Here is a 25,816-nt window from a genome sequence, read left to right as displayed (position 1 = left end):
GCAGCCTCATCAAAATACCGAGGCGTGTGAAAACCACGGCAGCCCAGCTGCTGGGTGTCTTAGAATGTTTCTTGTTTTCTGGGTATTCTAGCCTTGCTCACTTATATTGTGAATGGTGTTGGTAAAAAGCCAACTCATGGAGACCAGAGACTTAAAGTTCGCAAAAGTTTTTCTTTCTATTTCCACTTCCGTATGCTTGAAGACCCCTTTAAATGTATTAATGCGCTCCGTCTAAAGAGGGTAAAGAAAGAAAAGCTTGGCTGCTTATGCAAAAAAGTGCAAACTGCTTTCTGAGAAACCTTTTGCTTTCCAGACAGATGCAATTCACTTCTGTTTTTCATTAAAACGTGATCCATTTTGCTCCGATAGCATTTGGAACACTGTGACAGACTTTCTTTTGGGGGGACCTTGGGAGGCTAACAACTACTTGAAGTAATCAGGAAAATGCCTACTCGTGGGGTCGAGTTAAAGCTTAATCAAAGCCTGGCTATAAAATTTTCAATGACACAGCTACAGCTAAAGCGAATCTTCTAAAAGCGGTGCTCACGTGCCCCACACTTCTTCCCCCACACAGAGCTGTTTCTCAGTGAAGAGGAGCTGAAGAAACTGCATGAGTTTGAGGAGCAGTGCGTGCAGGAGCATTTCCGGGAAAAGGAGGATGAGCAACAGTCATCCAGCGACGAGCGCATCCGGGTCACATGCGAGAGGTGCGCCAGACTCTGCACCCCACTCTTCGCGGGGTATTCCTTTCAAATCACTGCTTGGGTTTTTGGCTAAGATCGCTTGTAGTTGCTCGGTGTTCTCCCGCGTTTTAAAAAGTCACCTTCCCTACCTCTGCAATAGTGATGCAAATTGTATATGGGAAATAATATTTATTTTAAATAATCATGAAAAAACATACTTCCTCAAGTGGAGTGTTTACCTCAAATCCTATATCAGCCATAGGAAGCCACCATAAAATCCCTGCCTTTACTGTGCAGTTCCCTTTGCCAAGCCAGGAGGCCCACTGGGGACTGAGCTCCCCACCCTGGGTATATGCATAGTTCCTTGCTGCTGCAGGGAAGCCCAGAAGAAAAGGCTCTCATCTCAGGTATAACATGAAATGTGAGATCTTGCAGGGCTGGAGTAAGGGGTGTGTCTGTTTCCCTTAATCTTCCCAATTAGACAGGATCTGTCCGGTAGACAGAGAAATATGACACTGGTTAACCATGGATGCATGCATGGATGAATGGATGGATGGATGGATGGATGGATGGATGGATGGATGGATGGACAAATGGATGAATGGATGGATGGACAGATGAACAGATGGACAGACGAACAAATGGACAGACGAGTGGGTGGGTGGATGTATGAATGGATGGGTGGATGGATGGATGGACAGACGAACAGATGGACAGACGAACAGATGGATAGATGAACATATGGACAGATGAACAGATGGACAGACGAACAGGTAGACAGACGAACAGATGGACAGAGGAGAGGGTGGATGGATGGATGGATGGATGGATGGATGGATGGATGGATGGATGGACAGACCAACAGATAGACGAGAGGGTGGGTAGATGGATGAATAAGCACATAAATCAACAAATGGCTCAACGAAGGATAGTTAAGGAGGAACACAAAGCTAGGAGGGTGCCAGTCTGATGTATTTCAGTACCCTAAACTAGAATAAGTAGCCAGCAAAGAAAGGATATGCAGGAACAACAAACCCTATATACATGTTTTTGAAATCAGAATTATTGGGACCTCTTATTTCTTAGGGAAAGCAATGTCAGTTTGTTCGGATCTTGCTAGCATGTTGTTCCTGAGAATGTCACTAACTGGGTAGAAACAGACGCGGGAAACATGCCTAAGCAAGGTCTGGCCCATCCTGTATCTTCGAGCACTTAGGAGTAGTTTTCTGATACAGATACCAGCATATACTGAGAAACACAAACACGATAGCCTTTAAAAGGGGTTCTTCAGTCAGTCTTGACCAGCGAAACCCAAAGACTACTGCAGAACTCAGACACATCATCAAGTCTCTCTGCCGCATGCAAGGCCTTTTGATTCTGCCCCAGCCAAAACAACTAGATATGCCTCTGACATCTGGTCCCCAGCCCCTCCTGGCCACAGTCACCTTGTAATCAACTGAGCCCAACCAGCTAAATTCAAAGGTTACCTGTACCACACTTAGCCTTAATGAAGTACATTTTAAAAAAGACTTTGAAACACTCAACTGGTGGCTTTACAGTAGTTATTAAGCTTCTAAAACATACAAATTCCTTCTTCATAATGTAGTGAAAATTTTCCAGTTAGGAGTCAGACCTTGACTTGAATGTTGCTCTAGTCAGTCATTCACAATGGAAATTGTGTTTGGTTTGGTTTTGCCTCTCTCTCTCTTCTCCCTTTCCCTAGCATTGTTTGGATTTTTATCATTCTTGGACCAGTGATTCATGAATGTAGTTATCAGGGCACTACCAAATTGAGGTTTTCTCTTGGGGCAATGCACACGTAATAGGAATGAAAGTGTGCAGGGCAACAAACACACTATTTCCTGTTTTCTTGACGGAGGCCCCCACGAGAGAAGGGAACACATTCCTGCCCCTCTACTTCCTTTGGCTGCTCTTTGCCAAGGCTGATTCACAGGTGGTTGCTCTAGGCAAGAGGAGGAACTTTCTGCCCAGGGACCAGACCACCAAAGTGGCAGGTACCGTGCAGGCACTTGCTGTACCTAATTTGGGGTACTTGTGGTTCCTTTCAAAACAGATGTTTGTGTGTTTGGAAATTTTTGCTGATTCTTCCATCCCTTCAATTGATTCAGTCAGTTCATTTCTGCACTGTATTTCATTCATTTGACTACTGATTGCTCTTTCTCTCGATGGTATCTGTTTCAGCCATCGGCGCAGGGTCAGGTCTTGTTTGAAGAGACAGGCCTCAGAACTTCTCTCACCACTCTGTTGCCCAAGTACCTCTGCAAACACAAGCTGGGGAGTCTCATCACTGTCTGTCTCCCTGATGTACCCGCACAGGGCTCTGCACATCAGTCATTCCCTTCCACCAAGGATCCCAAGCATGTCAACCCATGTTCCCACAACTCAACCCAGCCCTTCCCCCAATGCTTGGGAATGAACACTAAGTTCTAATACTGATTTTTGTTATCAAATGTCAATATTTTGTAACACCCAATGTTTAGTCCCTCAGTAAGAGATTTACGGTATGACTCACTGTTAGATAACACAGCCCTGGGTTGCAGCAGAGGGTTCAACCCAGAGCTCCACCAACATGCCCACGGGCTCTCATAGTTCTCTTAAATATAGACGGCCTCTCCTGGACTCCAGGTTCTATAAATGGCACCACCGCTCAGCAGCTTCAACAAGGCAGAAACTGAATGTCACCATGGTTCATGTCCCTTACCTTATTTTCTTTGACTTCCTCAGAGCACCTTGTCCTTTCTGACACAGGAGTTTTGCCCATACCTACCCCTCTACCTGGTCCACCCACACCACACCCACCTTCCTTATTCATCCGTTGAACCTCTGCTCAAATACCATTGCCATGTGAAAAAGCTCCCTGTCCACCAAATATGTGTAACTGGGTAAAGACCGTTGAACCCTAAGATGCAGTCAGCATGACTGGATTTTGTCCGCCAAGATAATTTCATAAGGTATAAATAGAGTTTTATGAATGAGTGACTAAAAATCATTCATACTTCACTACAAGTCTCTAAGATCTTCTCAACCCTTGTGGAATCTGAGGCAGGTGATGGGACTCGGCTGTGCTCCCTCCTGCTTCAGATGTCTATGGTTTTGATGGGCCAAACCTGTCCTGGCAGACACTGATTTCTATGGTCTTCTATGCTGGAGCTTTTTGAAAATTCTCATAGACTTGGGCATGAATCTTGTTATATAGCCTTTACTCGTTTTATATCTTCTAATCACTTCAAAACATACAGGACATAGTGCAGCTCATAGAGTATACAGTTAGATGCAGTTGACCCTGTCCTAAAGAAACTGTTGATCTTAAATAGTCCAATCCTTTAACAATGGGTTCTGATTCTTCCCGGTCCCTGTTTAGAGATTTTCTGTCAGATTTATGCATTTGAATTAAGGTTTTTGGTTTCCTGATGACTTGGTGATTCCTATTAAGAACGGGAAAGACAAAGGACATAGGACACACAACTCTGAGACATTTGATATTAGCTGGGCACAGTGGCACATGCCTGAGAACTAAAGCAGAAGGATCATTAATGTCATTCTGAGGTTCGTAATGAATTCTAAAGAAGCCTTAAATGTGTATCAAAATAAGAAGAATGGAAAGAGAAAGAGGAGGAAGGAGGGGAGGAGGAGATTGGAGGTTGCCATTTATATTATTTTGTTTTGTTTGTCTTGTTATGTAGCCCATCTTGACCTCGAATTCAATATCCTCCTGCTTCAGTCTTCCAGTGCAGTACTTACATAAGTTTTATTATGTCTAATATCTCAAACATACAGACTGGGGTTCACAAGCTACCCACTTTTAATGCAATTGGCCCTGTCCCTAGAGAGCCTTAGACCTGGGCTAGCCGAAGCTGTATCCATAGATTCTGCTCGGGTGGGTATTTTTGTCACGTTCATGAATTGGACTAAGTCTTGGGTCTCCTGTAGGCTTGACAGGAAGTCAACAATCCATGGCATTGAGATATAATTGGCTTCCTTTTCTCATGTGATAAGGAAGAGAAGGTGTTGGTAATAGAGACCTCAGCAAAGAAACAAGATAGTGGCAAGAAGAGGAGAGATCAGTCTTAGATGTAGAGAGCATAAGAAGACAAAACACACAGTAGTGAGAAAGACACTTAGGTCCAATCATATCTGAATGTTTTCTTTTTTACATATAAATTTTTATTAACATAATTTTCTTTTACACTTACAAAATTTTTATTATTTAATACCATGAAATTTTATTTTTTCTTCTTCTTCTTATTATTATTATTTTATTACTTAAAATACCAATCCAAATTTCCACTCCCTCCCCTCCTCCCACTCCTTCCAAAGACCCTCCCACCCCACCCCCTCTCCAATCTTAACAGAGGGCCATGCATCCCACCCTGTAGAAAGTCCAAGGCCGTCCCTACTATGTCTAGGTTGAGCAAGGCTTACATCTGAAGAGAATGGGATCCCAAGAAGCCAGTACATGCTGTAGAGACAAATCCCAATGTCACTATTAGTCTACCCCAACTGTCAACCCCCTTCAGAATTGACTCCTAGTCCAGTTGGAGTTGGTGAACTACCATTATTAGCTCAAGCAAACTGTCTCAGTGGATGACCCCCTCATGGTCTTGAATTCTTTGCTCATATTCTCACTCCTTCCATTCTTCAACTGGATTTTGGGAGTTCAGTTCAGTGCTCCAATGTGGGTCATTGCCTCTGTTCCCGTCTGTTGTTGGATGAAGGATCTATGGTGATATTTAAAATAATCATCAGCCTGCCTACAGGGTAAGGCCAGTTCAGATACCCTCTCTATTGCTTAGAATCTTATCTGGGGGTGGGTTCTTGGTCACTATTCTAGAGCCAGGTTTCTTGCTACCTCCCTAATGGCTCCCTCAATCAAGATATCTCTTTCCTTGCTCTTGTATCTGTCCTTCCTTGACTATCCCATTCCCTCAAGTTCTCCTCAACCTCCCTTCTCCCCTTCCTTCTACTCCTTGCCCCCTTGCTCCCAAATTTTTTGAATGCTTTCATCTTACAAGTCAATGGGAATCAAGGCTGCTTGAGCAGAGAAAGGAATGGATTAAATGCTGGAGCCTTATTGGCTCCTTAAGTGGCATTCTTATTCCTCACCTGACTTGGACAACCTGTTTTAGTTACAGTTTCTATTGCTGTGATAAAGCACTATGACCAAAAACAAGTTGGGAGGAGGAGTTTATTTGCCTTACATATCCTGGGTGATATTAATGAAAGCCAAGACAGGAACTCAGGGCAGAAATCTGGAAGCAGGAATTGAGACAGAAGCCATCAAGGAACACTGTCTGCTGACTCAATCAGCAAGTGCTTTTTATATCATTTAAAACCTTTTGCCCAGTGGCAACACTGCCCCCAGTGAACCGGGACCACCCACGTTAATCATTAATCTAGAAAATGCACAACAGACTTCCTATAAGCGAATCTTATCAATCATATGAGGCATTTTCTCCGTTGAGAATCTCTCTTCCCAATGATTACAGCTTTTGCCAAGTTGACATAAAACTAACCAACACAAAGTCAACTCAGAGCGAGATACAAATATTAGGCCAACAGATAAAAAATATCAACTTCATTAGCAATGGAATTATACTGGGTGGTGAGGCTCAGGGCTTGTTAAATATACTCCTAGTTTAGGCCTGCCAGCTCAGCCTCTGGCAGTAGTAATTATCACAGCGCCCGCTCATGGTCGTCAGTCCCACCGTGCTTCTGTAGGACCAAGACAAAAAGAAAACTAATTTCCTTGCAGGCAGCTGACTTTCAAAGAGAGAAAGTAAAGTGTACGGGTGGCCTATATTCCAATCCACAACCCGCAGCCCCCAACCTGAAAATCATTCCTCCTCCAGAGAAATAAAGACCATGAGAGTGGCTGGAGACACTAATGTAAAGACTGAGAACATAGAAGGGGAAAACCAGCACTCAGGACCACCCACGTGAGTGCTACAGTGGTCCTGAACCCAGTAGGGGTGATTCTAGTTGCACATGCTTACTTCTAGGGAAAATATACACGGAAGGGTGATAACCATGGGGTTGTGTGGCAGAGTAGTAAAGATGCAGCCATGAGACAGCGTGGCATTGTACTGGGACATGCCAGTGTGACTCCCAGGGCTTTCATCAGAGACATCCTTCTTAGTTTGGATTTCTGTTGCTGGGACAAAACGCCTGACAAAAAATCAAGTTGAAGAGGAAAGGGATTATTTGGCTCACACTCCACACTGCTGTTCATCATAGAAGGAAATCAGGAATGGAACTCAAACAGGGCAGGAACCGGAGGCAAGAGCTGATGCAGAGGCCATGGAGGGGTGCTGCAGATTGGCTTGCTCCCCATGGCTTGGTCAGCCTGCTTTCTAACAGAACCCAGGACCACCAGCCCTGGGGTGGCACCACCCATAATCAGTCTAATGAATCAAACTAATTAAGAAAATTCCCTGCAACTGAATCTTATGAAGGCATTTTCTCAACCGAGCTCCCTCCTTTCAGATGACTCTAGCTTATGTCAAGTTGACATAAGGCTAGCCCAGCACTCACCCAATAGCCCCAACATAAGGATGCATGGGGCTTGGAGATTGAAGAGACTCTACTACTACCCACAACCAACCAGCTGGGACAGTGCTAGTGTCACCAATGGCAGCATAGACACATTTAGGTGTCTCCAGGAACTATTTCTCTTTGCCAGGTTCTATGGCCCTAGCGATGCTAGACAAAGGGTGAGAATCTAGGACTGTGGAAGAGAGAATCCAGGATGCCAACGGGCTTTACTTAGCAGCTGACTGCAGGCTCTGGCCCAAGCAGAAAGTGCCAGAAAAAGCTAGTGATTTTGATGCTTATAATTCTAGAAACCGAGGAACAGCAATGGTGGTGTATAAATGAGGGACAAAGAACTAGAATCCCAGAAAGCTTAATATTCTTATAGTAACTTCTCTGTGTACTGTTGACTACAAAGAGTGAGAAAGACGGGACACTTAAGGCTTGAGTTTTATTCCATCATTATTAGTCCTTGTTCAATCTTTCACGTATGAAATCTCTGCAAGTCAGGGCAAGGCACTACCGTGGGTGTTCTCCCTATAATTACTAACCTTAAAGACAGTCTATGTAAGGAAGTAACTGGAAATTAAAATGCCTAATGTAAAATTTAGAGTGGATTAGACAACTTTATGATCTATGGATCTGGAATAAAATTATAGAGTAGGAATAGTCTTAGAACTCAAGTATAGAATACCACGGGATCTTGAAACCTGGGTTTATACAAGAATGAACTGGACCTGACTCCACTAACATCATGTTTTGATGTGAATACTTAACTCTGTTATTATGAGAATGTTCTGTGTGATTTATGAGGTACCGTGCAGGTAAAAAGGGACTGTTCCATCTGAAAAGGTGGTTGTGCAAAAAATACGTTTGAATAACTGGCTCGGAGTAGAGTCCCACATGTCTAGGTCCTTTCCTTCAAAAGCGACACACAGGGTCTCACCATGAGGAGATGAAGGCGAGACTTACATGAACAGAACTGCACCTTTCACGGGCCATCCCACAGGAATTACTACAAAAGTTCCACATACTGTCCAGAAGTTCCACGTTGTTAGATATATCATTGTTTTAAAGTGATATGGAAGCGCTAGCTTCAATTTCTTTAACAAAAAAAAAAAAACTTTATTCGAGCTTAAGTTTTATGGATATTACACTAAAACCAAAATACCCATTTAGTAAGCAGTATAGAGGCCTGTGGAGATGTAGAGGAGGCTAGCAATGACACCCAATTCCACACAGTCACATTCTTTGACACTCACATAGCACCTACTGTTCATGGGGAAACTTTCACATATACAGTTTCAGTAAGTCTTCCAACACGACTGTGTTACAGTCACTCAACACTACTGTTGTTCTACAAGGGACTCTTGGTGACAGATGCATAGTAAAGGGAATTAGTGGAATAACTCCATTCCCAGCTCTAAGAGGATTCCCAAAGTTGGTATGGAATTAATCAGAAACAGCCTTGGGTTTTTTTCCTGAGAGAGAGAGAGAGACAGAGAGAGAGAGAGAGAGAGAGAGAGAGAGAGAGAGAGAGAGAGAGAGAGAGAGAGAGAGAGAGAGAGAGAAACTGAAACTTTGGGGATGATGGTGGCATTTAGGGTGCATGCTCTTAACAGAAAAACCCAAAGTCAATCTATACTAACCTCTGAGTTGGACAGAGAAATATGAAGGGATATGAGACACTGGGATTACTAATTAAAATCTAAATCGATTAAACAAATTTGTTTCTGGCCTCCTCAATGTCTTTAGAAAGAGGAAGGGTGAAAGAACTAATGTTGGGAATTAAGTGGAGTTAAAAATTCTGCTCAAAGACAAGGGCCTGATGTAGGCCCAGAAAGTTTATAGACTTTATTTGTGTAAATTTACTTTCATATAATAGAGGGTGAAGGCTAGCCCTCAGGAATTTTCTGTTGCCCTGCCAGTCGAAAAACCCTGTATTTAGCACTCAGGAGTCAGAGGCAGGTGGGTCTTTGTGAGTTCGAGGCCAGCCTGGTCTACAAAGCGGGTTCCAGGACAGCCAGATCTGTCACACAGGGTTGAGAGTCATGGCCCCTTCAATAGAACCATAAAAATAAATGGCTTGCATGATTCTTCTTGAAAGGGAAGAAATATAACTATTCTTGTGTGTAAATAACATGGTTATCTCTGGGTTTACTAATTAATCAAATTTCACTGAGTCCCTATCAAAGAATAGAGGTTTTTCATGTTAGCAGCTAAGCACATTGAAAGACGTCAAGTATGCCAGGCAGTGGTGGCACATACCTTTAATCTCAGCACTTGGAAGGCAGAGGCAGGCATATCTCTGTGAATTCTAGTCTAGCCTGGCCTACAGAGTGAGTTCCAGAACAGCCAAGGACACAGAATACTCTCTCAAACAAACAAACAAACAAAGTAAATCCTAAGTAGTCCATCATTAATATGTGGAATCACTCTGTGCAGATGCCAAGATTAGTAAGAAGTCACAAAGCATGACTAGAAAAGAAGATAGTTCATTGTGGTGCTTGGAATGAAACTGGCTCATTTATTTGAATGATTGGTCCCAGTTGGTCGAATTATTTAGGAAGGATTAAGAGATGTGTCCTTGTTGAAGCAGGTGTTATCACTGGGTGTGGATTGTGAGATTCAAAAAAGTTCCTGAGATTCCTTGTGTGTGTGTGTGTGTGTGTGTGTGTGTGTGTGTGTGTGTGTGCTCCCTTTCTGCTTTGTGGCTGTGTACCAAAATGTAAGCTCATTCCTTCAGTCTACCATCCTGGACTCTGACCCTCTGAAACCATAAGCCACATTGAACACTCTACTTCATAAATTGCTTTGGTCATGGTGATAAAAATCACAGCAATAGAAAAGTAATTAAGCCAGAGGCTGGAACAGAGAGTGGACTATTGCTGTGACCTGTGGTTTTTGAGGCACGTAGAAGACTTTGGGGCTTTGGACTACAAAAGCAGAGCATAGTGGGCCTTCCTTGTAGGAAAGCGGAAGACAGAAGTGTTGAGAGCTTGGAAACCGTGGAGGCCTAGTTTAAGAGGTTTCAAAGAACAGCATCAGCCACTGGGCTAGAGACCATTGTTGTGATATCTTGGCAATGAAGAATGTGCCTGCTTTCTGCCCTTGTCCCAAGAATCAATGAACTAATTTGCTTGGCAGAAGAGATTCAGGATTAATATTGACTCTGGCATGGGGTTATTAATAATCACTCTTAAGCAAATCTGTAGTAAAAAAAAAGGCAAGTGGGACAAAAAGAAATATAAATGTATATTAAAAGAAGAGGAGGAGAAGCACCAGGAAATTTAATGTTGTAGCTAAGGGTCCAGCAGTGACTTGTTCAGCCAGAACTTCCAACTCATCCCTGGAACAAATTCAATTTTTAGAAGGTAGTCCAAAATGCTGGGCATTCCTCACTGCCTCCTACAGTTGTATGTCACGAACCTATCCACACTGCACATATGAAATGTAAGATGAGGTTTATTCTAGCAGGTTTCAATTTAAGCAACATTACAGTTTCATGAGCTGTTGCTTGGTGATTTAGGAGATTTTTTTTTTAAATTATCTAACACCAGAAATTTATCATTTGCTGTTATCTTTTCCTGTGGATTCTCACCAAGAGAATATTGTTAAATATAAATACTAATCTAACATGCAGACAATTTAATGTGCCATTGTCCTTCAAATAAATTATATGGTAATCTGCATCTAATTATTACAATTTATTTTTAAGTCCCTTGAACTTCCAATAAAATTATTTATTTATTTTGTTATGACCCACTTATCATTGACAGTCATAGCTAAGATCAATGGTAACTACCAGTACATTTGGCCTTCCGGATCTGTGGATTCTGCATCTGTGTATCCGTCCTCAGACTGAAACAATATTGGCAGGCAAGCTAGCTCAATGGTAAAAGAACTTGTCCCCAGGCCATCTGAGTTTGAGCTCTGAGACCCACATGGTGGAAGCAGAAAACCAGTTCTACAAGTTGTCCTTTGGTCTCCACACATGCGCTGTGGAACATTCACCTTTCCCTGCTTTATGGCACAGGCACGGAAGCGTGCGCGCACGCGTGCACACACACACGCCACAAATAAAAACACTAAATAAATATAGTAAGCTTTAAAAGTACAATCTTTAAAATTCCCTCTATACTGAACATGTGCCGACTTTTATTTTGTCATTGTTGCCTAAATAATACAATGGAACTAATCTTTACAGAGCATTTACATCACATTAGGCGTTACAGACCATCCCGAGCTGACTTCAGTTAGTGTGCCATTTTATAAGGGACTTGAGCCTCTGATGGACTCTGATACCCATGAGGGTCCTGGAAGCAGTTTCTGGCAGCTACAGAGGTTGTACTGTATTTGTAGAAGCGACTTAAGAGAGGAGTGCTTTATTTCTGTTCACAGTTTGGGGTACAGTCCATCGTGGCAGGGAGGCATGGCAGCTGGCTTGTGCTGTAGGGGTGGGAACCCGCTCACATCTGATTGGTCAAGAAGCAGAGAAAGGCGGAAGCCTGCGTGGCTCGTTGGTGCACTGCTGTAGTGTCTTTCCCCTTTGCTTTTCATTTAGTGGGAGCCCCATGGGATGGTGCTGCCCACGGCAAGTCTTCCCCCTCAATGAACCCTCTCTGAAAATGCCCTCACAGGCGCTCCCAACTCAGGAAGGCTCTGGGTTCTTGAAAGTGTCCGTGTCCTTAATCCAATGTCGCTGGCCAGCTGCATCTTTCTTCATTCCTATGGCAGTGTGAGGAACCAGCTGCGAGGCAACGGCAGAAGCAAACGTTGTGTGCGCAACGTTTATTAGCTCTGAACCCTGAAGAGTTACATTTTTTTTTCGGTGGATCAACTTCCTTTCTGTAAAATGGGGATGACAGTAACAGTGCTTACCTCGTAGGGCAGTGCTGGGGCCTGAATATACCTAGACCAGCACCAAGTAGACTTATTAGTGCGCACACACTCCTCTAACAGAATATTTGGCATATGGCAAACACTATATGCTGACTGATATTTCCTAACGCTTCTCACAATTTGAGTGAGAGCTTGTATTAGGGGCAAGCAACATGCTCAAGCAAGGCTGGTGATCAAAGCCCGGAGGTTCAAACAGCGACAACAGTATCTCTATTGTTTTCAATATTTAATTAATCTCAATTTAATAAACGTATGCCTTTGTATTTACCAGAGTTGAAAATATGTCAATGAGGTTGGAGGAAATCAATGAAAGAGAAAACTTCATGAAAACGTCTCTGCAGACCGTTGACCTTCGTCTCTCTCAGCTGGAGGAGCTGTCTGGTAGGATGGTGAGCGCTCTGGAGAATCTGGCGGGCATTGACAGGTCTGACCTGATCCAGGCTAGGTCGCGAGCGTCCTCAGAATGCGAGGCCACCTACCTGCTGCGGCAGGGCAGCATCAACAGCACCGATGGTTACAGCATGTACCGCTACCATTTCAATGGCGAGGAGCTTCTGTTTGAGGAGCCTGCCCTCTCCTCGCCAGGGACAGCCTTCCGGAAGAAAACCTGCTCCTTCCGGGTGAAGGAAGAGGATGCAAAGTTGCACCTGGACCAGACCAGCAGCCAGCACCACACTCCGGGTCCCAGCCCACCCGCCACGCCAGGACGCAGCAAGCTTGCCCAGGATGGTCCCACGAGCGCAGAGCCCAGACCAGGACCGGATCCTGGCATCTCCGTGGGCGAGCTCGACCAGCGGACAGACCTCAAGAGCGCGGAAGCTACACCGGATCTGAATGCAGTGGGTGTTGCAGGCACTCAGCTTACCGTCGAAAGCACCGTTTCCCACCAACTGCGGGAGAGCAAACTCGCGCGCTACTACCCAGGAGACCCCAACGCCTACAAAACAATGAAGTCCAGAAGCTTTGTCTATTCTGAGGGCAGAAAGCTGGTCCGGGGACTTAGCAACTGGGGTGCCGAGTACAGTTCAATCATGGACCAAGCATGGAACTTCCACTCGGCAGAATGGAAATGCCAAGTTCAAAAGATCACACGCTCGCGCAGCACAGACATCCCATACATCGTGTCGGAAGCAGCGGTGCAAGATGAGTTTGAAGATGAGCGCAACGATTCTCTCCTGGCTCCTCAGATCTCCCGTTCCGCCCTCACTGTTGCTGTTGACAGGACTGAGAAGGAAAACTTACTGTCTGTGAAGCCTCACCAGACTTTAGGATTCCCCTGCCTGCGGTCAAGAAGTTTGCATGGTCATCCTAGGAGTGCTGAACCCACTCCTAGCAAATTAGACAGGGCAGGACATGCTAGCAGCGCGAGCCATTTAGCAGTCGCGTCCGTTGCTCCGAAGGGACAAAATGCCAAGCAAGAGAAAAGAAACACAGAAACTGAATGCTAATCTGTTTTGCTTCTTTGATTAAAACCACAACAAAACCAACACACTCACAACCAGAACCATGAACGGATGCCGTCCGTCTTGGTCATCCAAAGCATTATCAATGCCTGGCAATGCTTTCATTTTAAAACGATGAAAATTTAAACTTAAGTTGTAATGAGCTTACAGCCGCGTCTTGTTAAGCAAGGTTTTGTAAACAATGTTGTTTTCAGTTGGAGTAGAACAGAACGAAAAGTGATACTGCCAGGTTGGGGCTGTAGCCCAGTAGGTAGGGGACTTGCTTACCCAGTTCACCCAAATCCCGACATCCCAGCTCCCGCACCACATGAACTGCGTGTACTGGTGTAACACCTGCACAGTTGTGATCCCAGCCCCCAGGGAGGTGGGGGCAGGAGGATCAGAAAGTCACAGTCATCCTTGGTTACACAGCAAGTTCAAGGTCAGCGTGGGCTACCCAAGACTGTTACATACAAGATACTAGGCCAGTGAAGCTAGTTAGTCACTGTCAAGACTGCAGGAGCTCTTCCTTCTGAGAGCCACCTGTAGCCTGAGGAGGCCTTAAGATACTGAAGTCACTACTGAGACACTTAATGAGAAAGTGACACAAGAAAATTAAAGAAATAATAGAAAAATAGTGTGGGAAAAAGGAAGAGAAGAATAAAAATTAGTAAAATGAGAAGCAACCACACACTTCATGTGTTTTTATGAGGAGTTTTGCTGGTTTTATGTTTTAAAATTATACAAAGGGGGAAATTACAGAACTCTGTTAATGTCACGTTCTAATAATATAGGATGACTGAATTTTGTGACTACAAGGTTACCAAGTTGCATTTTCTTTTCTCTGTGATCCTCAGTAGCAAAACCCAAATCACTGCATCTTTCTCTAGGAATGGCTGTGCAAAGCTGTAGATAAAACCTAAGGGCTACTGGCTCAACAACCAGAAACACTCAAGGCCAAGAACACAGAGTGCTGTGCTCCAATGTGTTGTTCATACAAAACAAAGGGCTAGTTATCAAAAAAAGCCACTTTCGTTTGGGACTAAAGGTTTGGATTATTATCCGGGACACATATACCCCTGAGCAGGTGGAATGTAGCATGCTCTGAGAACAAAGAAAAGGTTGGGGTTTTAAAACCGAAAATGTCATACACGCTATCACAATTGAAGGTTCACTGGCATTTCCAGCACTTGCAGTACCCATGGAGGTAACGCCTACGCAAAGCTAGTCTCTGGGATAGCTACAGTTCCCTCAGTAGACCCTCCACTTTATTCCACTGAAGCGTGACAGAACTACCTCCATTTTGTACAATGATTTCTCACCAAGCCAACACCTATCATAACACCAGGACCTTGTGCCGGAGTTGGGGAGGGACAGAGGTACCATCTAGGAACGTCACCACTCAACAATACACAAAGAATCGAAAGAGGACTTCCCTGGCTATAATGGAAGTTAGTTAGTTCCCAGTAGCTCTTCTAAGGACTCAAAGAAGTCTCCAGCACACATAGAGAGCCAGTCTCCTGCCTAGAATCCCTGATGGCTCTCACAGAAGCCAAGGCTTTCATAGAAAGAACCATTGGCTAGAAGATCCAAGATCTAAGAAGTAATGGCAGTAGTAAGGGGCCATAACAGATGAAAACAGGAGATGATGATTTAAAGAGGAGGGAAAGGGAGACGAATGAGTCAGTTTTCTTCTCTGAGTTCCAGTGGGGAGGGAGAGATAGAGGGAGACACATAAAGACAGGCAGACACAGGCAGAAGCACAGAGCATCGAAGAGGAGTCTGTGGTCGGTTCTCCACCAGAAGCTCACCTCGGGAGTGCCAATGAAGTGAGCCAATGTGATGAACAGGAATGAGACAGAACCCTGTTTTCCTAAAACAAGACTGAGATTTTAATAGATAGAATCCCTGAACTGGGATGAACTTTTCAGAAAGGTCTGAACCACCCCTATTGAAGTGAGTGGGTCTTTGAAATTTAATACATAGCATTCATTCAGAAAACAAAACTATTACTTGTTTGCATATTGTCACATGGAACCTATTCAATCATTCCTGCTACGTGTGTGTATGTGAATCCATGTTCCCTAAAATAATCCCCAAGAGGTAGCTATTGACAACCACAATGATTAAGTCAATCAAAAAATTTAAGTCCTTTTTACTGATGGCCAGATCAAGAGTGGGCTTGTGCCTCTGAAAAGCCTCTTGGTGCCCAAGCTCAGGAGGACAGAGGTTTTAAAGGCGAAATCCGCAAAGACCACAATTACATCAAAGTTAGATAAGGGTCGGAGCGCTTTGACCTGTCCATCCTGGCAGAGCAAAGGAACTATTCTAAATATTAACCTGACAATTTTTTTTGCTTATTTCTTTTCTAGTTATTTTAGTTTAATTATTTTGGTTAACACATCTGGACCATGGTCAAGGTCATGGAAATCTCAAATGTGTTGCAAGGCAGACCTGGCCATTGGGCAGCTGGGTAGAGTGCTGAGAACTGTCTACGTGAACATATAAAATGCTGTCAGAACAAGATGGTGCCGCCTTAGTCACTTTGCTTCACCCGCTTCGTTTTCTCTCATTCCTAAACATTTCCTTTTGATAACAAAAACTTTCAAAAAATTCCCTTTTTGAGATTAATATAATTACATCCTTTTCCTTATTTTGGTTGTTACACACACACACGCACACACACACACACACACCACTTGCTGATAGTTCTCCTACCTTGCTCAGGTGTGAGACACGTGTCCCATCCCTATAAGTCTCTCTAAGAATAATAGTACTTACTAAGTGTCACCTAAAAGCAACTTTAGATGCCACGCTTTTTGGCAAATATTTGTTTTAAAGATAGAAATGAATAGCTTGAAATCTGAGAGCCTGTGGGGCAACCCAGATATTCTTTAGAGTTTTGTTATGTAACTTAAATCGTACTGTGTAGCTATTTATGTACTTATCTACTTAGCACAACTCAGGTACTGAGAGTTTTATCTAAGTCCTGGACCCAGCTATTTGGTATGGCATTGTTACTGTTCCTATTGTCATCACATTGTCTACATATAGGGAACCAACTATTAGGGACAAATAATCAATGTAATCAAATATATAGCACCATCTAGTACATCCAAATAAAACACTGCATATGTTGAACTGTGTTGGTGAATCCATACATAGTCCACAAATTCTCTTTCTGTGCTATATAAATATAACACAAAATATAATTAGGCTTTTATACTTATATCACCCCAAATTCTGAGACATCACATTCAAGTTATAATATGGCATTTGGTAGATATTAAATGTGGCAAGCAGAGCCGGTAAGCTATGAGGCACTCGGCAATTAGGATGTCCACAGGAGATGTGTCTTTAGAATATGCTCAGTTAATTCACACAAGCATTCCTTCCAATGCCATGCTATTATGGTAGTCTCTTATAAACGGACATCTTATAGAGCAGGGAGCAGCGGTTCAGGAGATGCAGGAAACAATGGTACAGAAGATGCTGCAGACTTCTGCTGGGGAATCCTCTCCAATGAGGAAATGTGGGAGCAAGCTCTACTAGCACCCACATGGAAGTCCTTCAGCTGTGGCAGGCAGGGAGGATCACACTGTTGAAAGATCCAGAAGGGCCTAGAGAGATTTGGACAGAGGCTAGCCTTGATAGGCGAGCATGTGTGAACTCAGTCATGGGCACCAGAAGCAGAATCACACAGTAGCCAGTCTCAAAGTCCCTTTGCCGCTGGGCATCAGTGCTGAGGCTCGAGGTGCCTTGTCCCTAGACTATGACAGTGGGATTCTGGTGTAGTTTCCAAAGTTCCAGTTTTTTGTATTGTTCCAATGGGCACTACCTTCGTGCTATCTGGGCCCACAACTTAGAGTTGATTTGCTAACATATCAGAACCATTTTGGAATTGGTTATAACAGTCTACCGCAGGTGTGGCTCACATAGGAGCTGCCTTATGGCTGATTCCTATCTTGCAAGCTTTACATTGTTCCAAGTCATACAAGATGACTTTACTTATGTTCTTAACATATTAAGCTTGTTTTTAACTCTGTCCTACGGGAATTAGGAACTCAGAGGATCAAAAGGCCACACAATGACATCTCTTCTTTGACACTATGTGACCATTTTCATTCTGATTATATTTCAATTCACCACACAGTTTTTTTTGTCTGTTTGTTTGTTTTTTGTTGTTGTTGTTTTGTTTTGGTCTTTTGTGGTGGTCTCTGCAAACATTAGAATCAGCAGGGTAACCACCAATGTGAGGCAAGAAGGAAATTCAGTTCAACACAGCTCAGTAGCCAGTGTTAGTTCAAACTTCTAGAGTCTAACACCAGGTACTTTAGGCATTTAAGTACAGTACGACTTTGAAAAAAAAAGAGTTTGCTGGTAACAATTACCTCAATCCTGTGCGCACAATAAAGCTTAAGGCGTGACTAAATAAAAATTCTTTTGTTTAGTGCATGCGACCTTCACAATAAGAATGGGTTCTGTAGTCTAAGGGCCTAAGGGAGGATCTGGCCTGATTGCAATCATCACGGAGATCACCAAGCTATAGTACATGTGACATCTCCCTAAGGATGGGCTCTATTGGCTGAGAAACAATGTTCAAGATAAAGGTTGAGGGAGGAAGAACATGGAGAATTCAGATGTGGCCTGGCCCTTCAGATAACATAGGCCACCAGATTACCAACTACATCCATTCCCTGCTTTCCGGGTGAAAAACAGGAATATGTCTCTTCTGTTGAAGAGACAACTTTTTAACATTCCTGGTTTCTCTAGTGCTTATTGCTAATATTTTTCCTTTGACCAACAAACCTTTCCATGGATGCAACAATTCCAATCAGACCAAATTAGACCAAATTAGAAGATGCCCAGGTTTAATGGATGCCAACACTCCCGGGTGGCCTGGCGGGTCAAAACCACTCCCATAGGCTAAGTAAACTGCCCCCCAGAGAAGGATCACATGGTATCCTGATTTTTCCATGGTCTTTCCGGTTCTCTGTTCCCTTCTCCACGTTTTCCAGGGGGGTGGGGAGGGGCGGGCACCTGGGAGTATTGGCATCCATTAATCCTGGGCATCTAATTTGGTCTAATTTGGTCTGATGGGATTGTTGGGTCGGCAGAACTGTTTGTCGACCAAGGAAAAATACTTAACACTTATCTGTGAGCCCAAGGACCTAGTGCCCTCTACAGTCTTCCATAATGTAGGTTTCAATTTTTACATTTAAGTTGTTAATGTTAACAAACAGCAATTCCATATTCAAGTGCACGCTACTGAATCCATTGGAAATAAAGAGAAATTTTTTGTTTAAAACATGCTTTATTTATAAAAGATACAGAAAAATAACATAAAAATATATGATTTAATTGAGTGTTATACGATGAATATCTTTACAACTGCCACTAAGAGTAGACAAGGGGTGCACCCACCCACTGAGACAGTGGGGCCCATCTATTGGGAGCTCACCAAGGTCAGCTGGACTGTGACTGAAAAAGCATGGGATAAAACCGGACTCTCTGAACATGGCGGACAATGAGAGCTGACGAGAGGCCAAGGACAATGGCACGGGGTTTTGATCCTACTTCAGGTTCTGGCTTTGTGGGAGCCTAGACAGTTTGGATGTTCACCTTCCTAGATCTGGATGGAGGGGAGGACCTTGGACTTTCCACAGGGCAGGGAACCCTGACTGCTCCTGGGACTGGAGAGGGAGGAGAAGAGGAGTGGGGGGGAGGGGGAGAGGGGCGGGAGGATAGGGAGGGAAATGGGAGGCGGGGAGGAGGCGGAAAATTTTTTTTCAATAAAAAAAAAAGAGTAGAGAATTTGCAGCTTAGTTGTGGTGTTGCATAAATGTAGTCCTAGGTACTTGATCATTTGCGCTCACAGGTTGAGATGAGCCTGGGCACCTCATCCAAACAACAACAATAATGATCAAGTAAGAACCATGAAGCAGTTTTAAAAAGAGAACTTGCCATTCACTCCAGAAGTCTTACTACACCTTCTTCTCCCCAAAGAAACCAGCCAGTAAGTAGTCTTGTTTCCAAAGACCATTTCGTTGCTGTTCCAATCACTGCTATCCGTAAGCAATGTCTACCAAACTGTGTGGCTTAACTCGTTCACCTCGTGGATTCCGAGGGTCAGGAATTCATAGGCACAGTCGGTAATCAACACCCTGATTTGAAAGCACGCTGATTTCTGTGACGTAAAGATTCCTTCCGATCCCAGACTACTAATGTGGGAAGCCCTGAGTGTAGAACTGGATAAAGACGCCAACAGTTGCCCTACTACTTCTTAGCCTAAGCCAGCAATAGCATATTATGGACTCTTTCCATGGCTTTCAGGGAAGACTCAGCATCTGGAGGTGACTCAACAACGGAGGGCTGAGCTAGGGCGGAGACATGCTTAGTCACAAGTCTGAAAGCTGAGCCCACTCTGCTGGGATCTACATCTCAGAACAGGGCGCCTATCCGTGGCGTTTGGGGAACCCAGGCTCTCTCGCAGTAATCAGGTTTCTCCCACGGTAGCTCCGGATTCGGAACCCGAGTGTCCGTTCAAGCCGGGAGGAAATGTCAGCATTTTTGTGGTAGAAGTCATGCAGACGGACTTCCAGTGCGTTCTGTTGGCTACGGTTGAGTCAGTCACTAACGCCAGCTCAGATTCGAGGGGTGGGGCCACATACGGGAATTTGCTGGAACTTTTGCAGACAGGCTTTAAAGTCGCTGTACTTGTCACTGATTATAGTTTTTACCAGCTGAATGCTTCTTGAATGGTGGTTATCTTTTTGTTTTTGCTTGAAGGTCTTTGAAATCTGTATTAATCTCCTGGTTGGCTCTCTGTCCCTCAGTTCTCCTTATGGTTTATTTGTTAAGAACAGGGATCATTTGACATGCCAAGTCCCCTCTGGTCTAAATTTTACCTCTTGGATACTTAGAAGCAGCTTCATATGTTCTTGTGTTTTGCATAATGGCAGGAGGACTCTCAGGGCTGCTTATACTTGGGTTTTGCAGCAAGACAAAAATTAAGGGACAGGAAAAGAAAAAGAAGTCCTCGGCCTGGAATTCAGCTTGTCTTTTCTTCTTACTGAAGTCAGGAAACTTCAAAAGAACTAAAAGCTAAAACTGCCTGCAGAGATGTGTGTTCTCCTAAAGACACCATCAAATAAGGATGCTAAAAGCAGCAAATGAACCATGCTTACTTAGGGCCAGAATGTATGCGACCTCAAGGCTTACCATATTATCACACCTCTCTCCTTAAATCTAAACATGTACCTCATTAGGCCACCTTATAAATTAACTTAGAGTTAATAACATTTGTCTTTAAGATAAGAAAATTAAACAAATCAGTTCACATATTTTAAATTAATTCTAAAATTATCTAAATTTTAGCCTTGCTTAATCTGTAAGCCTTGTTATAAGTTACATCCGTTCAGCAGCATGCCTTACAAAGCATGGAATCATGAATGTGGGCGTCAGGAAGATACCTAAGTGCGACTCTTAAAATACTACCTCCCAGCCTTGTGTTGAGTACTCACCACTGGGTACGCAGCTCTCTTCGCCCATCTCTCTCAAATCTAAAGCGTGAACGCGCCCTTAGAATAAACTTCACTGGCTTCTGCTTCACGCTGACTCATCTTAAATTGTTGTCTGTGCTATAGTCAAAGTCTAGGCTTTGCGTTCATGTCCGGCTTTGCGTTCACGTCCGGCTTCTCAGGCTGTTGGCAGCGGTGCTGGACCTGTTCCTCTCTCCCACCTCCCCTCAGACTCCCCTAAGGGCACCCAGTTCGCGAGCTTCGGGCAAGGGGGCTGGAGGTTAAAATACACAAACACACACAGACAGAGAGAGACAGCGACACGGGTCACCCTTGAATTCCCCAAGAATGCCCCCTTTATTGTGTTCAGGGGCAAATTATATAGAGATAGCCACGCTCCAGCCAAACCCACCAGAAACCACTCTCCTGCCCTCAGGAACCCCTGAAGGTCTCGTGCTCAGAGCAGCTGTAGGCACTCAGATCAGGGGATTACAAGAAATTCCGGATCTGGGGTCTCACTGCTCCCAACACCGCAGGGTGCATAGTTTGAAGCCTCTAGCAAGGTATTGTTGCCCCACTCGTCTTGAGACTCCCCTTTGTTCTTGTCTTTTTGTCCCCTCAGCAGGTGTTGATGTTCAATGCCAAACTTCTTTTAGTCATAGGACAGCAAACATTATAATAAATTGGGGCTGGAGAGAGGGCTCAGTGGTTAAGAGCATTGCCTGCTCTTCCAAAGGTCCTGAGTTCAATTCCCGGCAACCACATGGTGGCTCACAACCATCTGTAATGAGGTCTGGTGCCCTCTTCTGACCTGCACACATACACACAGACAGAATATTGTATACATAATAAATAAATATTAAAAAAAATAATGGGCTGGCAAGATGGCTCAGTGGATAAGGGCCCTTGTCCTCAAACCTGACACCTGAGTTTGATCCCAGGGATTCCCGTGGAGAAAGAGAAGAACTGACTCTCACAGGTTTCCCTCCATCCTCTATGATGTCCTCCCTCCAAATTATTTAATGAACAGAAAAGCGTTGCAATATCCAAACTCTATTATTCCTTTGGTTTCTTTGTCGGAATGCTTCACGTAGAGATGGCTGCCTTTGTCCCCTGGTTGGGTGCACTGCAGAAGGACTCACCCTGTGTAACAGGACTGACTGATTGCTTCCTTGGATGTACTGCCTTCACAATGCATCCCTTTCCTACCTAAAAGTGACCGCTGGTCCCATTTTTGGAAGCACACCCATGATCCGATGGCCTTATATATGCACGAGGCAGAATCCTCCATTGTATGTATTATTCTCGCCCATTTTCTTTCTTTCACACTTTAAATATGTTACTTGATTTTCTTCGGGCATAGAATGTAGCCATCAAAACTTGTGATAAAATCTAATTTCTTTCACCCCAAACTCATTTGCTTTGTTTGTCTAGCTACAAAGATAGTTTCGTCATTTTTCCTTCTCGAGAGTCTGAGAGTTAGTTCTAGAGGAATGTGTCCTAATGCTGATAAGTCCAGACTAGTGTTCTCAATAAAACATCATCTTTCAGTTTGTGGTTTCAAATCCATATTCTAATGTTGGTGAATTATCCCTTTCAAACAAGAATGATTTTAATTGATTATTTTAGCCATCATACAAATACAACATTACGGCTGTTATGGTTTTCATTATGATGTTTTCATACATACACACACACGTGTGTATATATATACACATATATGCATGTATATGTATATATAATTATACTCTGCTCTTATTCTTCTGGGCTGTTTGATCCTAGTCCCCTTCCTCTTCTCACTGATCTTCTTATATCTGCATGTCCTGTATATTCTAGGACCCGTACTTATTCCTTCCCCTCTCCTTCTCAGTTTCTTTCTCCCCTCTCCTAGCTCCTTTTCCTCTCATCCATTTGTACACACGTGAGAGGAAATACTGCCATATTTGTCTGACTTACTGTGGTTAACATAATAATCTCCAGCTCTCTATGTTTGCCTACAAATACCATAATTTTATTCTTTACAACTGGAAAAGTCATTGCATATGTATATAGCATTTTCTTTATCCATTCACTTGCTGGTGGCCATGTAGGCTGGTTCCATATCTTGGCTGTTGTACCATAATAATAAACGTGAATGTGCTCAGGTCTCTGTTGGGGCTGACTTAGAGTTGGCATCGCCGAATCATAAGATAGTTCTGTTTTTCTGTGTTTTGAGGAACTTCCTACTGATTCCCATAGAGACTGTACCAGTTTACACTCAACCAGAAGTTAAGAAGTTTCCTCTCTGCAACCCTTTCCAGCATTTATTTTCATTTGTTTTCTTGGTGATAGACATTCTGATTGGGGTGAAATGGTCTCAAAGCAGTTCTGATTAGCATTTCCCTGAAGCCAAGGATATGGAATATTTTTCAAGCATTTACTAATTATTTCTATTTTTTTCTTTTAAAAAGAATCTATTTATAGAAAGATGATTCAGCAGTTAAGAGACCTGATTGCTCTTCCAGAGAGCCGGAGTCCAGGTCCCACCACCTACATGACAGCTGATAGCTATCCAGTTCCAGAGGATCCAATAACCTCTTCTTCTGCCTTTATGGGCACCAGGCAAACATATGGTATAAGACATATGTGCAGGCAAAACACCTCTACACATAAATTTTAATAAAAATTTTAGAGATGTATTTTTTAAAAAGAAGCGTCTATTCAGTTGATTAGTAGGTTTGGATGATCTGTGAGAGCTTGGAATGTTTGCATTTCTTTCCAGATTCTGGGTCAGACGGTACAGTGGGCAAAAAAAGTCCTCTCATTCTGTAAGCTACTATTGTCTCTTTTGCTGTGCAGAATGTCTTTTAATTTTGAAATTCCCTTTACTTGTTTATTCATGTATGTGGAGGAAAGGAGCATGTGTGTGTCATAGGTGCAATAGAAATGAGACATTGAGTACATTTGCTATACTGACCTAATGGGAAAAAATAAATTTAAAAAAGTTGTTTGAGTGGAGGGATTTTATAAACTGAAAATTTCCCTTTTGTCTTCTGTTCAGAACTATATAACAAGTCATTTTATAATAGTGTTATTTAATACACAAAGTGTATTGCTATATAGAAAATAAAATATAATTTTTTAAAAAATAAAGTCAAATCAGAATGTGGTGACATACACCCTCTAATCCCAGCACTGGAGAGCACAAACAGATGGATCTCTTTGGGTTCAAGGCAAGTGTTAATCCCACCAGGGAAGAATAAAACCACTACCACAATTTAAAGTCAAATTTGAAGCAAGCTTTAATCAAATATTGGCCAGGTTGATGGACTCTGTTCAGGTTCATCTCTGGCTTCACAGAAAATGGTCCTTTGTCATGGTTTGCAGGTATTTAAGTATTTTTCATCAGGTCCTGTCAGGGGCAAGTGTGTATCTTTTTCCCGCCTGTGAAACTCCCGCCAACATGTGATCATTCTCGTCTGGTGTAGTTGGGTCAAACAAACCTGTTTAGGGGAGTGAAAACACGTGACTTATATATAATCTCCCATGGACAACAGCCCCCAGCATTTCAGGAACTATCTGTCCTTGGCAAGGGGCTTGCAGATCTGCGGCATTTTTTTATTTCGTGGATCTCTTGGGCATAGTAATTAAAATTTAAAATGTAGCTTTGGCTCTTGGTTCTCACAATAGCCTGATTGATACAGGAAGTTCCAGGCCAGCCAGGGGTACACAGTGAGACCCTGTCGCAAAAAAAAAAAAAAAAAAAAAAAGCAAAAGGAAAAAGGGCAGTCCTTTCCTGAAATGTTTTATGTTTTCTTCTAGAACTTCCAGTGTTTCAGATCTTAAGTTCTTTGACGTTTGAATTGGAGTTTGCACAGGGTGAGAGACAGGCGTCTAGCATCCCTTTTTCATAGGAAGATATTCTGTTTCCTTGCGCCATTTCTTGAAGAGGCTGTCTCCCCGCTTCTCCAGTGGTCTTAGTTTCTGTCCTTATTGCTATGATAGAACACTTCCTCTTCTTTTGACTCTCTCCTTCACTGGATCACGCGGAGGTTGCTTCTAGCCCTCACCAGGAAGAAGGACTTCTTTTGAACGACAATTGCTCGTATTTGTTCCGTTTCCTTACCCTGCACCCTGACACCTTCCTCCAACTCAAAGATAATATACTCTCTGTACATTGGATCTCTTTTGTCTACAGTAAACTGCTGCCACTTTGTCCTTGTGCTGGTTGGGTTTTGTCGTTCTTTGTCAACTTGACATAAGTCAGGGTCATCTGGAGAGGAAACTCAACTGAGAAAATACCTCCATCAGATTTGTCTTTCGGGCAAGTCTGTGGGCATTTTCTTGATTAATGGTTTATGTAGGAGGACCCCAGCCCATTGTGGGTGGTACCATGCCTGGCAGGTGGTCCTGGGTTGTATAAGAAAGCCTCCTGGGTGAGCCAGTGAACAGCATTCGTCCATGGTCTCTACTTCTGGTCCTGATTCCAGATTCCTGCCTTGACTTCCTCAGTGATGGACTACAAACTGTAACCACAAATAAATCCTGTCCTCCCAAAGTTGCTTTTGGTGGTGTCTTTATTACAACGATAGGAAGCGAAGTAGGGCAGACACTGGCACCAGAGAATGGGATGTAACTGTGGCAGACCTCTGCGGGCTGTTTGGGGAGGATGGTAGAAGTGTTTGGAAAAGCATTTGTGGGATGCTTTGTGGGAGGTCAGCGTGCTGAGAGCAATGCAGAC

At 43.4% G+C, this 25,816-nt stretch overlaps 1 protein-coding gene across 2 annotated transcripts in view; it reads left to right on the top strand.

Moving 5' to 3' along the window:
* Trpm1 (transient receptor potential cation channel subfamily M member 1) overlaps window positions 1-13,582 on the top strand; it is a 96,610-nt gene extending 83,028 nt beyond the window's left edge. For both annotated transcript variants that reach the window (XM_057755933.1, XM_057755932.1), the window contains exons 26-27: window positions 575-707; window positions 12,406-13,582. In XM_057755933.1, coding sequence (XP_057611916.1) covers window positions 575-707; window positions 12,406-13,582 — 1,310 coding nt within the window. The remainder of the gene's footprint in view (window positions 1-574; window positions 708-12,405) is intronic.
* The last annotated feature ends 12,234 nt before the right edge of the window (window positions 13,583-25,816 follow it).

This window comes from Chionomys nivalis, chromosome 23, assembly GCF_950005125.1.
Source record: "Chionomys nivalis chromosome 23, mChiNiv1.1, whole genome shotgun sequence".
Lineage (NCBI taxonomy): Eukaryota > Metazoa > Chordata > Mammalia > Rodentia > Cricetidae > Chionomys > Chionomys nivalis.
This window is presented reverse-complemented; position numbering and strand designations above follow the sequence as displayed.